We start from the raw sequence: 17,184 nt of genomic DNA on the forward strand, positions 1-17,184 counted from the left end.
TTAAAAAAAAAAAAAAAAAAAAAAAACCCACAACAAACTAGCAGGACTTCCTCACCCTGTTAACGTGCATTCACAAGAGCCTGAGAGCAAACAGCACACTCAACAGTGAGAGCTGGCGCGTCCCCGAGACTGAGAGTGAGGCGGTTGTCCCCTCTGGCCCCCACTGCTCAGCAGGGTAACCGCAGCCCTTCCTACCAGCCTCTTAGACAAAAGAAAGAAAGAAAAGGCATCAAAACCAGAAAGGAAACAGTAAGGTTTTCTCTTCCTCACAGAGGAGGAGATCTTGTGTGCAGAGCCGTGGGGAGCACGTGCTCCCCAGACCCAACAAGTGAGCTCACACACAGAGTGAGGGGAAGGTCCAACCACATCCACGCCTTCCGCCCACAGAGCCAGCCGCGGGTGCAGGCCCCGCGGACCATCCCCACCTTGGAGCTGCCGGCCCTACAGGAACCCCGAGAAAAGACCCAGGAACTGGGTCCACACCCCAGGGGCAGCACGTGGTGTCAGGGACCCAGGAAAGCAGGCCCTGGGGAATGGCAGAGCAGAAAGAGAGATGTGGCCGAGGGCTGCCCGGCCTGGGCTTTCCTCTCGTGGGAAAGAAGCAGCAGGCCCCGCCCCTCTCAGGAACCGTGCACGTGGGCACCTCACCCGAGTGGCCATGCCACGCCACCGCCCACCTCCGTCCTCTCCCACGTAAGCCCGGTACTTCCCCGGGTCCCAGCCACTCTAGCCTGCATGATGCCAGCTTGAGTGTAATACACTAACAATCCCAAAACGTGTCCCCAGAGCACATGAGAGCGAGCCCAGCAGGTGCTGATCTCCCAAACCCCACGTTTACAGCAGTGCCTCGCCTGCTGAAGGTGGCCTGAGCGCACCTGTGTGTTCTGCCATCGAACAAACCTGCCTGCTAACCTGTGTCTTCTGTCACTAGTCAGAGGCTCCTCCACAGTATCTTTCTCCATCAATGTGTAATAACCTTGCTGAAGTGAGTGCTCAAATCACAAACGTGCATTTTGACAAGCGGCCACACGGTGACGATCTCTCAGTTTCTTCTAGCAGACGCTGCATCCTCCTCGTTCTCATAAGCCTGTGTGGCCTCCATCTGGACCGGGCCACAGGGCACAGATGCTCCATCCATCCTCTCTCTACCACCCACCCCCAAAAGCACGCATTCACTCCACTCAGGACACCTGAAGTCAGCTTCAGCCTCCGCGTCTGGAGGCAGAGCGCTCCCGAGCAAGGCCCTCCCAACTCGCCTACCTGTCCCACTGGCGCATGCCCATTTCTGAGCCAGGAAGACCTATCTTCCCATGATGCAGCGGGGGCCCCAGGGTAAGGTGGGCAGCTCTCTCCTCTCCCCAGCACGGGGCCCTCAATCCAACCCCTCAGCCCAACCATCCACAAAACACATTCATGTCCCCACAGCGGAGAACCCCCATTTCTGACAACACCCAGGGCCCACAGAAAACCCTCCCAACTCCCAGCGCCTCGCAGCTCGGCCACTCCTCCTGCAGGTCTCCCTCTAACCCCAACCACACGGAGACCAACCCTCGGCCAGCACCAGGGCCCTCCTGGCTTCACCCCCACCCAGCCATCTGCACCCCACATCTTTCTCAAAGCACTGCCTTTATGTCCATTCTTCGCCTCTAAAAGCTTGGGCAGCTGCTGGTCTGTAACTGAAGCTAAGGCTCTCATCTCCAGAAAGTCTGTCGCCTCAGCTACCAGGTACTCTCGGCCCTGCTTCTGGTCCCTCAGCACCTCCACCAGCCCATGTCTGACCTGACCTAAGGGACTTGCCACCAGTTAGATACCCCTGTATAAAGCCAGGACACAGCCACTGACACTGCCAGCGAGAGTTCCCGGGACCAGGCCTGGCAGTCATCACCTCTACTAGCATCCATGGAAACCCCAAAGCAGAGCTCAAGGCCACAGCCCGGCTGTCGGGGGGAGCACGAGATGTCTGTGCAGAGGCTCCTGGTCAGTGCCCTTCAGAAGCAACCGTGTAGCCTGCCCAAAGTTCCTGCACACAAAACCCACCCAAAGGTGAGGTGGCTCTGGGGGGCCCGGGCCCAGCACCCAAACCCATGAAGCCCTGCTGGGGCCGCCAGGCACGGCCAGCGAGGCCCCAGGCCCAGCGTGACCATGTGAAGCTGAGCTGACCCCTGCTTGAAGGAGCTCCTGGTGAGGCTCAAAGCCACCTGCTCTGCCATCAAACCCAGGTCACAGCCACAGAGCCCACCTTCTCCTCCTTCTCCAGAGCACAGGCCGTCCTGAGCCGTGTCCGGTCGTCAGGCACCATCCCATCCACCCAACGAGGGTCGACATGGCTGGGAGTGGCCACTTAATCCCGGCCCCCCTTCCCAGGATAAAGGCCTCCCGAAACCGGGAGGAAATGCCAACTGCTCTCCACCGCCTGGCTTCCCGGACACCACGCTCAGGCAGCGTCCAGGAGCACTCGGCCTGCATAGCAGAGCCCGCCCACACCACCGGGACAAGGAACGAGACGAGACCACTCACAGAGGCTGCTCTCCTGCAGTTGATGTTTCGGTCAAACACCGTGGCAATCACCAGAGCGCTGTGAAAAAGAGTGAAGAGGACTAATTAGAAGGAAGTCTGCGAAAGGACACAGACCCTGTGGCAGGACTCAGGAGCCTCTTTCATTTGCTCAGTGTGTGCCGCATGCAGCGAGTTCCCAGCACCACAGGTGGCCGACCCCGGGTCCCTGAGAGCCACATGAGGGGCACACATCCGAGTGCCAGCAAACTCCCAGGGAGAGGAGCTGCCATGCACAGGGGCCCAGGGGCAGAATGCGCTCGGCCCGCTCCAGGGGTACCCAGAGGATGAGAACCAGGAGCGCCTGGAGCACCCGGCCAGAGCTCCCCACGATGGACGGCGAGCACGTGCCATGGGGACGTGCACGGGCAGCCAGGGGAGCCTAGGGGCCCTGCCCCTCGTCAGAAACGTGACCTAGTGCCAAGAACAGCTATTGGGAGCACTCAGCACCCTCCAGATGGCCCTGCCACCCCCAACCACACTTGGACAGACTCCATTTAAACCCCTCTTTCTCAGGCCACCACACTCAACTGTTACTGATGAGGCAGAAAGCACCTGTCTGACTTTGTGTGGCTTTAGTAACAGAAAACAAAGGATCTGGGGCAGGACTGGAAACAGTGCCGTTTCTAAGGGTGACTCGAGAATTTCCATCTCACGTCAGTCTGGAGAAAACGCCTTTAAAAAGGGGTATCTCGGACACACGGAGGCCTCCTCAATGCCACACCACCTGTCTGCCCCAACCCCGCTCCTACTGCCGTACCTCAATCCTCCTCCTTCATTGGCACATCCGCATCGTCCAGCAAGCCCAGCCTAAACAGCCACCCCCTGAATCCAGCCAGCCCCTCCAGCTACACCACGTCTGTCAATACTGCATGACAGCAGATTAACGCCCCCTTGCACAAATGTCCAGGCACTGGCCCCGGCACCTGTAAGCATGTGACACTGGCCGGCAGGGGGCATTTACGGCTGCAGGTGCAGTCACAGAAGCTAATGAGGGAGGCCACGCTGACAGACCCATGCAGTCACAAAGCCCTCGGGGATGGAAGCAGGAGGCAGAGAGCCCGAGAAGGACGTGGCCCAAAGCTACCAACAGTGAAGGTAGAGGAAGGGCCACAAGCCAAGGAACACGGCAGCCTCTGGAAGCCGGGAGAGGAATGGATTCTCCCTCAGAACCCCCAGAGGGAACCCGCCCCAAGACACCTTGCTTCCAAGCCCAATGAGACCCGAGTCAGACTAGTTGCCTCCACGCCCAAACTATGAAATCCTCCCGCATAGTAAGAATGAATGAGGCATCAACTCATGAAGCTACATCATTTTGCTAAGCAGAAAGTCCATGTGGCGTATGTGTCTAGACAGAACACATTCTAGAAATGGCAATATTAAAAGGCCCAAAGCCCAGTCTGGTGGTGGCCAGGGGTCGGATGGCTGAGTGCGGAGGGCAGAGTGGGGGACCTGGGAAAAACAGAACTACTGTTTGGGACTATAGTTGTGGTACCCAACTCTGAATCTGTCAAAAGCCACCAAACGTAAAAGAAACCATCAGGAAGTGGGGGACACCAATAGCCAAGGGAATGCGCCTGCATCATACAGGCCAGCTGTGTGACCCTTGACAGGGCAGGTGAGGAGACGTGCTTCTCACAGTCTGTGGGAGACTCTGGAGCCACCACACGCAGACGAGAAAACACAAGGCCGAGGAGAGCCAGGAGGAGGAAGCGAAAGGGCACAGGAGAAAGCTACGACAGCAGGGTGATGGCCTGGCTTTGCAGGGTCCACAGGGACAGACGGAGGGGACTCCGGGCGGAGGCGCACTTGGTTGGTACTCATGTATCAGGGAGTGTGAGCAGAGTCCAGGTCTTGGATCTAAACACAACCCCCGGGACACAGCTGATTCCAGGGCTGGGGCAAGGGAACAAAAGTTTGCCCAGACTGTAATGCTAGAAAGCGAGAAAGTATTCCAAAACATGAGAAAAGTCTGAGTCCTACTGAAAGGACACAGCAGCCAACATGGAACCACTTCCAACGGCCAAAAGTGGAGCCATGTGAGCGGCCCCTTCGACAAGGGTCAACCATAGGTCTGAGGGTAAATGACATGGTGGGTAAAAAGGGGACAGGGGATGCCTTTCTTTATAAGAGTCACTGTGCACCTGCCACAGGCAAGACCCACAGACGGGCGCAGACACTAGTGGCCAGAGCGGGGAGAAACGGGGTAGGACGCGATCTCCAGGAGCCCCGACAACATGCATCACACACGAAGGAAGACGATCCCAGTAGCTTGACAGACCGCACCTCAACCAGGAGACCAACCAGCATCTCGCACACTGAGTCTGGGGTGGGCCCAGCCATGACGCCAGCACCACGCACTGGCTGCAGATGAGAAACGGCATGACACTCATTTCCCTGTGTGGGCGCAAGCGGGGTTAACATGGGGGGAGGTGGTGCAGGGCCTATGGGAGCCCTTCCTACTCTTCTGGGAACTCTCCTCTAAGTCTCAAGTTGGTTTAAAATTAAAATTCTGAAAAGCAATTAAGCATCTGAAGATTTGTGTCTGAGGTCCTTTCACAGGTGAAGCTGAAAGTCACTTCAGCAAAATCCTATCACCAGAGCTCACTCCCTCTCTCCTCTAAACTCTCTTCACCATAAACTATCGCCAAAATGAGTTTTAAATAATAACTGGGCTTACAACTAAGGAGAAGTCACCTGATTTAGTAGGAACATTAATTAATTCTACGTCAACATAATGGGTTTTGTTAATAAAATCGTAGAAATCGTTAAACCGATTGAGACACGTTAGTGTGATCTTTCAATAACTAAAAATTACATTAACTACGGTTCTCAACAAAAACACGTGTGGTATATCATCCCACAAATATTCTGAGAATTAGTGGAAATTTTAGTACTACATTTACATTTAATAAGAGCCGCTGCTTCATAATCCGTAAGATGGCACGCCTTCTAGGAAGAGAATCACCAAGAACTTCTGCTTTCCTCCAACATCTGACACAAGAAAAAGGCAGACTTATAACTTCCTGACTCTGGGTCCAGTCAATACTGCCAAAAGTTCATACTTCAATATTAATATTTTACACTGAGTTCTTAAACGTCCTACCATCTATTTGTCCTACATTATAACTTTTAAATGATCACCGAGGAGAGAGGAGCGAGTGCAGAGAGGCAGCCGCCACAGGCCAGCCATGACCCGGGGACTGCTAAGTGACCACGCATTTACACAGCACCGGGCCCTGCCTGCCCGTCCGTGGACGCGCTGGCCCCACTCGGGGCGGACTGAGCCCACTTCCTACCAAGCTCTTCTTGACGCGACCAAGGCCGCTAAGAGCTGACAGGCTTCACTGCAGGCCTGCCTTCAGGCTCGTTCTGCGACGGAGGCACAGTATTCCGGACGACCGTGGAAGCAGCTTCCGGTTCTTGTGTGTTAGCCACCCTTCCTTCCAGCTCCCCTGCCAACTACGGCCACTCGGCAGGGTGGGGTGCCACGCAGTTACCTGAGGGAGCCTTGTGGAACAAGATGTGTGCTCACACTCGTCCGTGCTTGGCTTCAGGTGACTCGCTGGGACCCCAGCAGCTCTAGCTGGGAGTCGAGCTACACAGGGCCCAGCGCACACCACTCAGCTCCTGCACTTACTTGCCACAGAGCTACGGCTCGTCAAGACCACACACCTCGGGAGCCCCAGAAGGTTCTATGTCTACGTAACCCCGAGCAGAATGAACCAAGTGCAGCATGCAGTGTCACAGGAAGCGGGCCTCCCACACAGGGGCCTCTGAGGGGCCACATTAGCTGCGGCCGGGGAACCTGACCGAGGGTCTTGGGCCGCCTCACCCTCAGACAGGTTAGCTCCTGTACTCACATGTTAGTGGCTGAAAATGTTCCCTGCTTTATTGACGTTCAACCAAACTTCACAAAACAGAGTAGGACAAATATAGCAATGCCCCTTAAAAACACAGTTTTTAGCGTTTAGCCAAACACCGTTTTACTTTTTAAACACAGACTCTGAGGTTAGTTCAAGAAATCAACTGTGCATGTACCTGTATATGGTTTTTAATACTGTTCTGACTGAATATTTTGGTTTTTTTATTATTTTTTTAATTTACATCCAAATTAGTTAGCATATAGTGCAACAATGATTTCAGGAGTAGATTCCTTAGTGCCCCTTACTCATTTATCCCATCCCCCCTCCCACAACCCCTCCCATAACCCTCAGTTTATTCTCCATATTTATGAGTCTCTTCTGTTTTGTCCCCCTCCCTGTTTTTATATTCTTGTTGTTTCCCTTCCCTTATGTTCATCTGTTTTGTCTCTTAAAGTCCTATGAGTGAAGTCATATGATTTTTGTCTTTCTCTAATTTCACTTAGCATAATACCCTCCAGTTCCATCCACACAGCTCCAAATGGCAAGATTTCATTCTTTTTGATTGCCGAGTAATACTCCATTGTATGTATATACATCTTCTTTATCCATTCATCCATCGATGGACATTTGGGCTCCTTCCATACTTTGGCTATTTTGATAGTGCTGCTATAAACACTGGGGTGCATGTGTCCCTTTGAAACAGCACACCTGTATCCAGTGGACAAATGCCTACTAGTGCAATTGCTGGGTGTTCTTTTTTTTTTTTTTTTTTTTAATGTTTACTTATTTATTTTTGAGAGAGACAGAACATGAGTGGGGGAGGGGCAGAGAGAGAGGGAGACAGACTCCCAAACAGGCTCCAGACTCTAAGCTGTCAGCACAGAACCGACGCAGGGCTCAAACTCCAGTGATTTCCTCGTGAACTGAGCCACCCAGAAGCCCCAAATATTTTTTGATCTGATTAAATCTTTTAAACTACTCTAATTTCACACTTTCAGAACAAAACTGACTTATCTAGAAATACTAGCATGTTTCAAACAAACACAGGTCCAGGAATATTATAAATGTGGAAGCTCCCACAGGCCCGGGGTCCTTGTGCTCTCCTGAGGGCCCCTCTCCGCAGCGGGCCGGAGCCCAGTGCGTGAGTCACCAGCTCTCGTTCCACACTCAGCAAGGGGACATGAAGCATGGCCCCAGGCTAGCCCCGCACACTGCCTGCCAGGCCTCAGTCGGGCTGGAACGCGTCTCTGGTGTCTTCCCGTTTGCTTTCGCTGCAGAAGCCTGAGTGATACTTTACCAGGATTTCCCAACATGCAGAAATGGTCTATGTTAAACAGAAAGGGACTTTCTTTCTTGTCCGCGCCAGGGGGAAGCTGCACGCCTCCACCTGCCCCAAGCTCCAGGCACCTGGTTTTCAGGAGGAACAGCAAAGAGCAGATCTCACCCCAAACTCAATTTCTGTTAGCCTGTACAATATTTTATAGCAAAACAGAAGTAAAGGAACTTTTCAAGTAGCTACCAGGCTAATAACTCATTATCCATCCACACTGTCTGAAAAGCGCAAATCACATCACTTTCTGAGTAAAACACAGGACCTGCCCATGGCCGAACCTTCCTTCTCTAAGTCGTGAGAACCAAAGCTCACACCAGTTAATACTATGGTAAAACACAAGAAACTTTTAAAGCACTTTTGTGTCCCAGCAGAGCCAGAGCGAGGCAGAGTGTTTACCGCGTGGACAGGTAAGGGCACCCTGGTCACTAACCGCCATTTAACTTTTCTTGAAAAACAAAAGGTTTATCTTCCCTCTGGAAGTCTGCCATTAAGAAACGCTGAGTGAGAACAAGACATAGCTTTGAGCAATGCTTGCCATTTCCTGATTTTTCAGGACAATCTTGCCCTCGAGGAAGAGATCTGGGACTCTCGATCCCCAGGCACTGCCCACGCTGCACGCTGCTGGCCGGGCTTGCTCCACAGGCTGAGTGGGCTGCGCTGGTGAGGGAGGGCCCTACGGCGCTGATGTCAACAGGGGCTTGGCTTACCAAAGAGTTTCAGGTGAGGAAATCACTGGAAGGTGACAACCAACGCATATGCTGGCAACAGCCGGCTCCTTTTTTCTTCTTCTTGCAAATTAGCTTCTGATTACTGGTGTGGAGCACGCACAACCATTTGGGACGATTTTAACTTTGTGTTTCATTGTTCCTAAATTATGTGTGGCTTTTCAGGAAGGCCTACTTACTTTTCCACAAAATAATTATTATATATAATGCTTAAGATTTACAGGTTTTTAGGGGCACCCGGGTGGCTCAGTCAGTTGAGCATCTAACTCTTGATTTAGGCTCAGGTCAATGTCCCAGGGTCATAGGATTGAGCCCCAAGTCAGGCTCTACACTCACACTGTGGAGCCTGCTTGGGATTCTCTCTCCCTCTCTCTCTGTCCCTCCATCGCTTGTGCTTGCATGCTCTCTCCCAAAATAGAGGAAGGAGGGAGGGAAGAAGATGAGTTTTTAAAACAGACCGACACGATTTCAAAATGTGATTGAATCTACCTAAAAACCTCCTTTCTCTGACATTTCTAAGACAAAGAAGGTCCATGTATACTCACCAGGAGGGAGAGAACCATGTTCCTGCAGGAAGGTGAGCAGCTAACCCCGGAGCTGAGCCCCACCTCTCGTGGCCAACTGAGGAGGTGAGGCCACAGAGTGACACCCCCCTGGGCACCTGCACCGAGCCCAGGCCTGCCTCCTTGCTGTTACTCCCACCCCGGTTCCTTTCATCAGATATTTCTATTTCATTTCCAGAATTTCGTTCTGATCTCAACTACCTACTTTTGCAGGATCCACTGGAGAGTTTGTGAAAGTACAATTAAAGATATCATGGTTTTATCATGAGCCAGGATGAATGGGTTTAAAGGCTGACAATTAAAATGTGGTCACTTATTACAAACCAACGGAGGCAGATCTCGAAGGCCACACCCCAACCGATACTCCTGGGGCAGGGAGGCGCGCGCGGGCAGCGTCCGCCAGGCTCCCCGGCACCATGACTCACCTCCCACCCGCCCTCCCGCCCCCGGATGCCCACAGTCCAGATGGACGGGAAGAGCTGGGGCACAGGCTCCCTCAGAACCTGCTAAACTGGCCCGAGAGCCTGCCGGGCGTGGCTCCAAAGGGCACTGGCTGATACAATCCTGGGATGGGCACAGGGAGAGGGGACAAGACGGCCTTTTTCACAGAAACTCCTGGGTAAGTTAGGTGAAATTAGGAAGGCAATGAACCAGGAGTCTCCAGACTCCCCTGCCGACTACTGGTCTCCGTGCTGTGATCCCAGCAATCACTCGGGCATGCCCAGGAGTCTGGAAAGCCAATCTCCCTGAGATCGAAGGACCCACTGGAACCCAGGGGATCTCCGTGGAAGGACGCTGGCGTCCCCCATAGTCAATGCTCTCTGCTCCCTCATGCTCAGCGAGTTGCTCAAAATGAGTCCTGGCTCAGAAAGGTCAGTGTTCTGAACGCCCACCTCCACACCCTCCCTGTGCATTCCAGAAACACGGTAGGGCCCTGAAAGACTCCCTGAGACCCCCAAGGAGCGGGCTCAGCCCCACCCTCTCTGCCATAAGCAGTCTGCAAAGGCATGCTCACTCCGAGGGCAGACCAACCCAGGCGGACTAACCCGGTGGTCGCCGGTCCCTTGGAAGACCTCTTGCCAAGTGCCACACACCAAGAAGTGAGTCAAGAAGTCAGGATCCTCTCAAAGTACAGAGCCAGCTCCCTGGGCCCCAAGTCTGTCTTTGCTTCTCTGGATAATGGTGGTGACCCTGCAGTAAGATGTGCTGGTGCCCCTCGGCCTCCAAAAACTCAGCCCCACGTTGTGCAGGAAGCACGCTCCAGAGAAGGGAGCTTACCGGTTATTGTGCAGGCTGGTCCAAAGGTCCAAGGGTCTATGACCTGCTTATGCCTGGGACCCACACACTCAAGCCAACCCCCAACTTCCACACCCATGTCATGCTAAGGCCAGGCTTAACATTTACCAGCAAGTCTCTCCATTCATTGATACTTCACTTTGATAGTCACCACTGAGATCGGGGTATGACAGTAAGCTCTGAAAATGCAGGAAGCCCAGAGCCTCCCTCCCTAAAACCCTCCCTCCTGAAAGCCCAGAGGTCTGGGGAGGAACCCTGGGCCCGCACACATCAGTGGGGACATTAGGGTTGCGACCCTGAGGTGCCGAAAGAAGCTGTCCTCAAAGTACAGAACAGTGTGAATGCTGGCCGCTCTCCCTTCTGTGAGGCTCTGCACATGCAGGGCTCCTGCTGTCCAGGTGAGCGAAGTCTCACTCCGATCCCATTTCCTCTGGCGACCTTTCATCCTCGGGCCCCACTTCTCCTATGAGGCTGGACCAAAGAGGGTCCCTGGAGAAAGGAGGGGCACAGATTCCTGTGAAGCTTGAGGCTCTCAGACAAATGTCAAACTGAAAAGCAAGTGTGTTGGGGTCATTTGCACTGTGCAATGGGAACGACCGTGTGAGAGCCGGATTCCCCTGAACCGCCGCGTGTCGCGTCTGCTGCACAGCAGGCTGTCCGGGCTTCTCGGCACAGAGGCAGGCCGTGCCTTCATGCAGAGCTGGGCCTGCCCCAGCACCCGTCTGCTGGGAGACTCTGGCTGAGTGTCCTGAGCACTGTCCCTTGCTCATCCTCAATGGAACGGGAAGAACCATAGCCCCTACCCACACCTCACGGCATCGTCCTGTGACTGACGTCAACAGTAAGCACATTTTCTGCCTTCATTCTCTAGCTACAGAAGCAACTTCCAAAGAGTTGAGAGGCAGGACAAGAAAGCAGGCAGGGACTTCCCTCAAGCCGGTTTACAGCACAGTGGAGGGCAAGTGCAGAGGCAGCGAGAGGGGGAAAGGGCCGCAGGTAGGGCCCAGGATCTGGCAGTCTCCCTGGGGCAGCCTGGCCCTCGTTGCTCCCGAGGGTAACCAGCAGCCACAGCCATGGACGAGTATGGGACGTGGCACACGCTGCCTTCTGCCCCCTGGGCCAGCTCCTCTGCAGGACAGCATCTCGCCAGACCACTGCCCTCTGGCTCCGCCCCACACCTCCCCAAGTGGACACGGCTAGGGAGAGCCAGGCCTCTTTATGACTTCCTCGGAAACACTTTATCTCCTTGAGCCAGGATCACAATCCTCAGGTTCCTCTGGAGGCTTTGCTTTGATGTGAGAGTCAAGATCGAGTGATAGAGGCCTCAGCCACGCGTCTCCGGTGGTAAACAGGCCTGAGGTCCCTCTCTCAGCCCTCAAATCCTGGGGACGTGGGACACCAGTAAGATGGGAGGGACACTCCAGTCCCCAAGCCCTCCGCTCCCACACAGAGGAGCCACAGGAGCCGAGGCCCTGGCTGCCCTCTGAGCATGCTGCGGGCCAAGTGGACTGGCAGCTCCCACGGGCGCCCAGAGACACCTGAGGAGGAGGACCTGGCCTCCAGGACCCTGAAGGGTCTCGCGCACAGACCTTGGGGGTAGCACGCCCCCCACCCCCACCTCCCCAGGTCGAGGCAGCTGCCACGACCTGTGACCTGAGCACCATCCTGAAATCTGTTTGCTAGTAAAAGCTGTCAGGTAAGGATTTTGTGCATGACTAACACTGAGGCTGCCACCGAGCTCAGAGGCCCTCCCTGGCCACTTAAGCCACAAGAAGTAGAGACCAGACATTCTTCAAATGAAAGGAACTGATTTCAGTCCAAAAAACAGAGTAACAAATCAGAGTACAAAAATTAAATTAAAAACTCACTCTACTGGGAACAACACTTGTTTTGCACTTTTCCCAAGCAACAAAATATCAGAGCCTAAAAGTGGGGCATGACGTCACAGGTGTCCAGATGGCCTGGTTGGGGGGCGGAGGGGGTGGGGGTGGGGGCAGGGTGGGCTCGGCTGGGCTCTCACGGCCAAGTCAGAGGGCCAATAGCCCGGAAGTGCCACAGCCCAGGGAGCGTTCTGGTGGGGCCACGAGCCTGCTGGCCTCCATTCTTTCACTAGGAAACCAGAGAAATCTATTTTTCTACCTCACAAACCTGTCCTGAAGAGTGTTGATTTTCGTTTCAAAGGTACTGAGGATGCTGGTAAGTGTTGCCTCAGGTGAATTTCAAGCGCAAGTCCATAAAAACTAGAAACTTAAGGCGGTACAAAACACAGCCTCCTCAACAAAAGCAGCTTCCTTCTCCAGCTCTCCTGAGCATTTCCAGGAACTCTGGCCAAGGTGACAGAATTTCTCACAGCACAGACGCTCAGACAGACAAACCGCCTGACCGACTCACGTGCTCCCCACCTGCACTTCTTTCACACCGATCCCCTTCATCTAAGGATCTGCTAGCCAGAGGCCAAAGCCTCTAGAACATTCCTCCTAAACACTTCTGGCTTGAACTGTTTACCCACAAAAAAGGAATTCCACTCTAGCTGTTTCTTTTCTACAGACCACCCTTAAAGTCATATTATCTGCTCATTAATACCTATTTCTTGTGGGAAAGGGGCCATGTCAGCTGCTTCCCACGCACACTGCTGTCGGGAGGACGTGATCCCGGGGACAACCTCAGGGCGCATCCGACCCCGCTGCGGACTTTACCTGGAGATGGCGGCCACGAAGGGCTGCAGCTCCCGGGGCTCGTAGGCACGTGCGAAGGCCCAGCACACGTAGCAGGCGGCGTCCCTGACGTTGGTACCTACACTGCAGGAGCCCCGCTTCTCCTCATAGGTCAGCGCCTTCAGGATCACGGGAACAACTGGGCACAGGAAACAAAGACTGTGAGCACGGGGCCAGGGGGCGGCACGTGCGGCTTTTCGGCAGCAGCACGCCTGCCGGCTCCCCAGCCCAACCTAAAGCCACCTGGTCAGAAAGCACGTGTTTAGAAGGAAGATAGAAGTCGGTGGACACGTTTTTTAAAAAGCTGCCCCCAAATGACAGGAAGAGATGAAAGTGGGTACCGGAAGGCATGGAGATGCCTGGGGTCTGCTGGCCACAGGGACCACAGACATGAGACCGCCTCACCTTCGGGCCAGAAGGTAGCGCCCGACATCCCACCCTGGGGAGGAGAACCTGGGGCGCAGGGAGCCTTAAGTCGCTCAGTTTCAGAATCAAGAACCAGGATGACAAAGGAAACCAAGCCCAGGGTTCCTTCTGTGTTAATTTTAGGGATAACCAAGATACGTTTAATTATCTAAAATATCTGCACTGTACAAAGTAATCTGAAGTACATAACAGATTATCCTTCTGGTTCCATTTGAAAATGAGTAATTTAATAATACTGCTCATGTGATTTTTGATGTAAAATATGAGAGAATTTTAAGATACATGGTAAGAGTATTAGAATGTTTAAAGGAGCTAAAATTTTAGCATCTTTATCTGTTAAATTTACCAGATTCATGTATTTCAAGTACTTGGGGAAGAGTTCACTTATTAAGACACGTAAACTATTTAAACAGAAAATAAAGTACTATATGTTATAGTCACGTACAGGGCTTTAAAAAATATGAGAATCTGATTGTTATAAATGAACTAATTTTTTATAAGCCTCTTAGGGGCACCTAGGTGGCTCAGTGGGTTAAGCATCTGATTCTTGATTTCAGCTCAGGTCATGATCCCGGGGTTGTGGGATGGAGCCCCACGTCAGGCTCTACGCTGAACGTGGAGCCTGCCTAGGATTCTCTTCTCTCTCCCTCCCTCTGCCCCCTCCCTACTCTCGTGCCCCCTACTAAAAAAACAAAAACAAAAACAAAACTCTTAAACAGGAAAATATGATAGAAAAATACTAAAAAAATGTTTAATTTGCAATTCAGACGATATAAGTTTTTTTTAGAAGTCGCTATAAATGCGATTTTCGAAAGATACTCTGAAAGTCCCAATTTACTAATCTAAAACCAACAACGATGCTGCCATAAAGCACGCGGACAGCTCACCCTGGTGTTTAGAAAGTATGAAAAGTGGAAACAAGTGAACATCTGTTCTCAGAGAAGACGGAGTGACCATGTGTCCCCGCCCCCAGCACTGGTGGCGCTCGGGCAGAACCGCTTCCCAGCGCCTGACGCCGTAGGACGGGCAGGGGAAGGCCAGAGGCCACGGCCCACACCCTCGAGGGACACATCAGCTGCAGGTTGCCGTGGGGAGCGCGCCTGCGGCCAGGGCCTCCCGCGCTCCAGCAGCCTGACACCCCCGGCCGCACGGCGCGGACACGGCAGCTTCCCACACCGGGCAGGTGTCTGCCGCAGACAAGCACCACGCGTTTGCCCAACACAGGAACGGCCGACCAGGACGACGACGACGATCAACCACTGACACAATAAAGAACAAAGCTAAAAGCCAGCACACCAAGTGACCGGAAGGCAGGACAAGAGGGGCCAGCCTCAGCCCCCCGTGCATGTGTGTGCCAGGGCCGCCCCAGGACGCGAGCGCCCGTCACGAGCACCTCACCGTGCACTTCACACCCTCTGGTCTGTTTAGCCAGACGAGCACCGTTACATGCACGCGGTCTGAGAAGACATTCCAGGTAGGATTCAAGAAAAATGAAGCAGCAATTACCCAAATGTGCAACTATCATCCTAGAAATTATCTTCCAAGAAAACATACCTAGAAATAGCCTTGGGCAAAAAAAAAAAAAAAAAAAAATCAAAAGAAACAACAGAAGGACTGTGAATATCAAACACAAATCTCCCCTCTGCCTTTTTGCATCTAAGGACTTTGATTCCATATAAATAGCAACAAAAAGTAGATTTGATTGTGTACAATTTTTAAAAAAAATTTTGTTTAACTTTTTATTTATTTTTGAGACAGAGAGACAGAGCATGAACGGGGGAGGGTCAGAGAGAGAGGGAGACACAGAACCCATAGCAGGCTCCAGGCTCTGAACTGACAGCCCAGAGCCCGACGCAGGGCTCGAACTCACGGACCACGAGATCATGACCTGAGCCGAAGTCGGACGCTTAACCGACTGAGCCACCCAGGTGCCCCTTTGTACAATTTTTATATACATATGATTATTTTTAATCAGATTGTAAAATGTTAAGATAAATTTACTTAAAGTTACGTAAGCAGACTCCAAAATAAGTTATCAAAACATAGAAAGCTCAAAGACACGGTGCTCTAGGTCACACATTTCCTCCCAGGATGGGACCAAGCCAGGCGCCTCCACCCACCGTCCCATGGAGCACAGGGTGTTCCGGGGCACCCACGCCCAGCACACGGAGGAAACCGCAGCTGGGACGGGCCTCCCCTCCTCTGTGCATGCCGAGGACCCCAAACCTTGGAGCCCACCCTCTTGCCAAGTTCTCGTTTCCTCAACTGAGCAGCAGCAGGACACCCTTCCTGGGACATGCCCCACATGCCACAGCGTCTGAAACTGGGCCAGAGGCCACACACACCATTTTCTGGGGCACAGTTTACAGCACGGTGGTCACCCCAGGGTCACCCACCCTTGCCTCCCCATCGAGCTAAGGCCTGCTCTCCCCACCACTGCCACCCCTCACCCCAGCTTCTTCTCGCCCAGCCCCTCCGTCACTGCCGCACCGCCCCTGGCTCTCAGGGCGGGTCTGTCCGACGACTCCCACCCAAGTGGCTCCTGGGGTTCCCTCTCGAGAGGCCCCAGCACCCCCACATGTTGCATCTCTCCAGGCCACACCACAGTGCTGCAGCGGCCCTGGAGCCTTCTCCATGCCAGGCAAACTTCGCTGGGCGGGAGCCTCTGAAGGTGACAACAGTCTGCCTTCGTCATCCAGCACACCAGAAACTAAGCTCCATTTTCCGGAAGAACACCTATCAGTCCTCGTGAATGTCTAATGAGACCTCCAGTAAGACTCACAGGGCAGATACAAATGCCACAGCAAGCGAGAAGGCGCCATCATAGCTGCTGTACATGAAGGGGTTAAATCTAAGTGGTGATTTTTTACTTTTTGTCTGAACTTGAACTAAACCAACTCTGCAATGCTTCAGACTGGTCATCAGCAGTTCTACTGGAAATTCCACACCACCTGGAACTACTCCTCATCTTCCAGTGTCGTTCATATTCACTTTCCACACTCACAGGACAGCCCATTCGCAGCCCAATGGATGTCACAACTAATAGGCTATGGCACCTTTAGGAGGAAAGCATCATATAAACACAGTATCACTGCTACGCCAGGGCCCCTAAGACCGTTACTGTAACTCAGCTGCCCAGACAGCTCTGGGTAAGATCGTTCAGCAATTCTATAGCCTGAGGGGAATCTGGATGCTAACTGCTGAGTCCCAATTTATCGGTCCACTGGACAAAATCAATTTCAAGACAGACAACCATGAGTGACAGCGGCCAGTGCTGCGGATGTCGACTTCAGGCAGGCATCACACCCACCACCAACCACACTGAGAATGCTCAGTGCAACCGGTGAGAGGCCTGCTTCCATATGTACACAGCCCCCACCCCAGGCCTACTCGCCCTTGAGGTCACTCCCATCATACCCGCAGAACCGGACTCCGGGTCAGGGAACCCAGTGGTCTGTTCCCAAGAGGGAGACGGTTTTCCAAAGTGTTGCTTTGTTGGCCAGTGAAGTCAGTCAGCCATGAGGAAAAGGACACACAAATTGCTGGTTTGTATTCCACTAACGGACCTCCACCACCACTCACACACAGACCTTGCCACAGTCTGACCAACATTTATTGTTGGGCAAATTGACAGCCTAGTGGGTCCAACCTTTGTCCATGTGGCCCACTGTCTCCAGGAGTGGAAAAAAGGTCAGCCTCTGAGCACTA

The 17,184-nt window shown here is 53.2% G+C and overlaps 1 protein-coding gene across 3 annotated transcripts in view; it reads right to left on the bottom strand.

Annotated features, from left to right (window-relative positions):
- Nucleotides 1–17,184, bottom strand: part of TBCD (tubulin folding cofactor D) — a 158,748-nt gene that overhangs the window by 54,431 nt on the left and 87,133 nt on the right. For all 3 annotated transcript variants that reach the window (XM_053892421.1, XM_053892420.1, XM_019465800.2), the window contains 2 exons: nt 13,033–13,189; nt 2,518–2,575 (listed from right to left, as the gene is read on the bottom strand). In XM_053892421.1, the coding sequence (XP_053748396.1) occupies nt 2,518–2,575; nt 13,033–13,189 (215 nt within the window). The remainder of the gene's footprint in view (nt 1–2,517; nt 2,576–13,032; nt 13,190–17,184) is intronic.

Source organism: Panthera pardus, unplaced genomic scaffold (assembly GCF_024362965.1).
Source record: "Panthera pardus isolate Hobbes unplaced genomic scaffold, ASM2436296v1 HiC_scaffold_3, whole genome shotgun sequence".
Taxonomy (NCBI): Eukaryota; Metazoa; Chordata; class Mammalia; order Carnivora; family Felidae; genus Panthera; species Panthera pardus.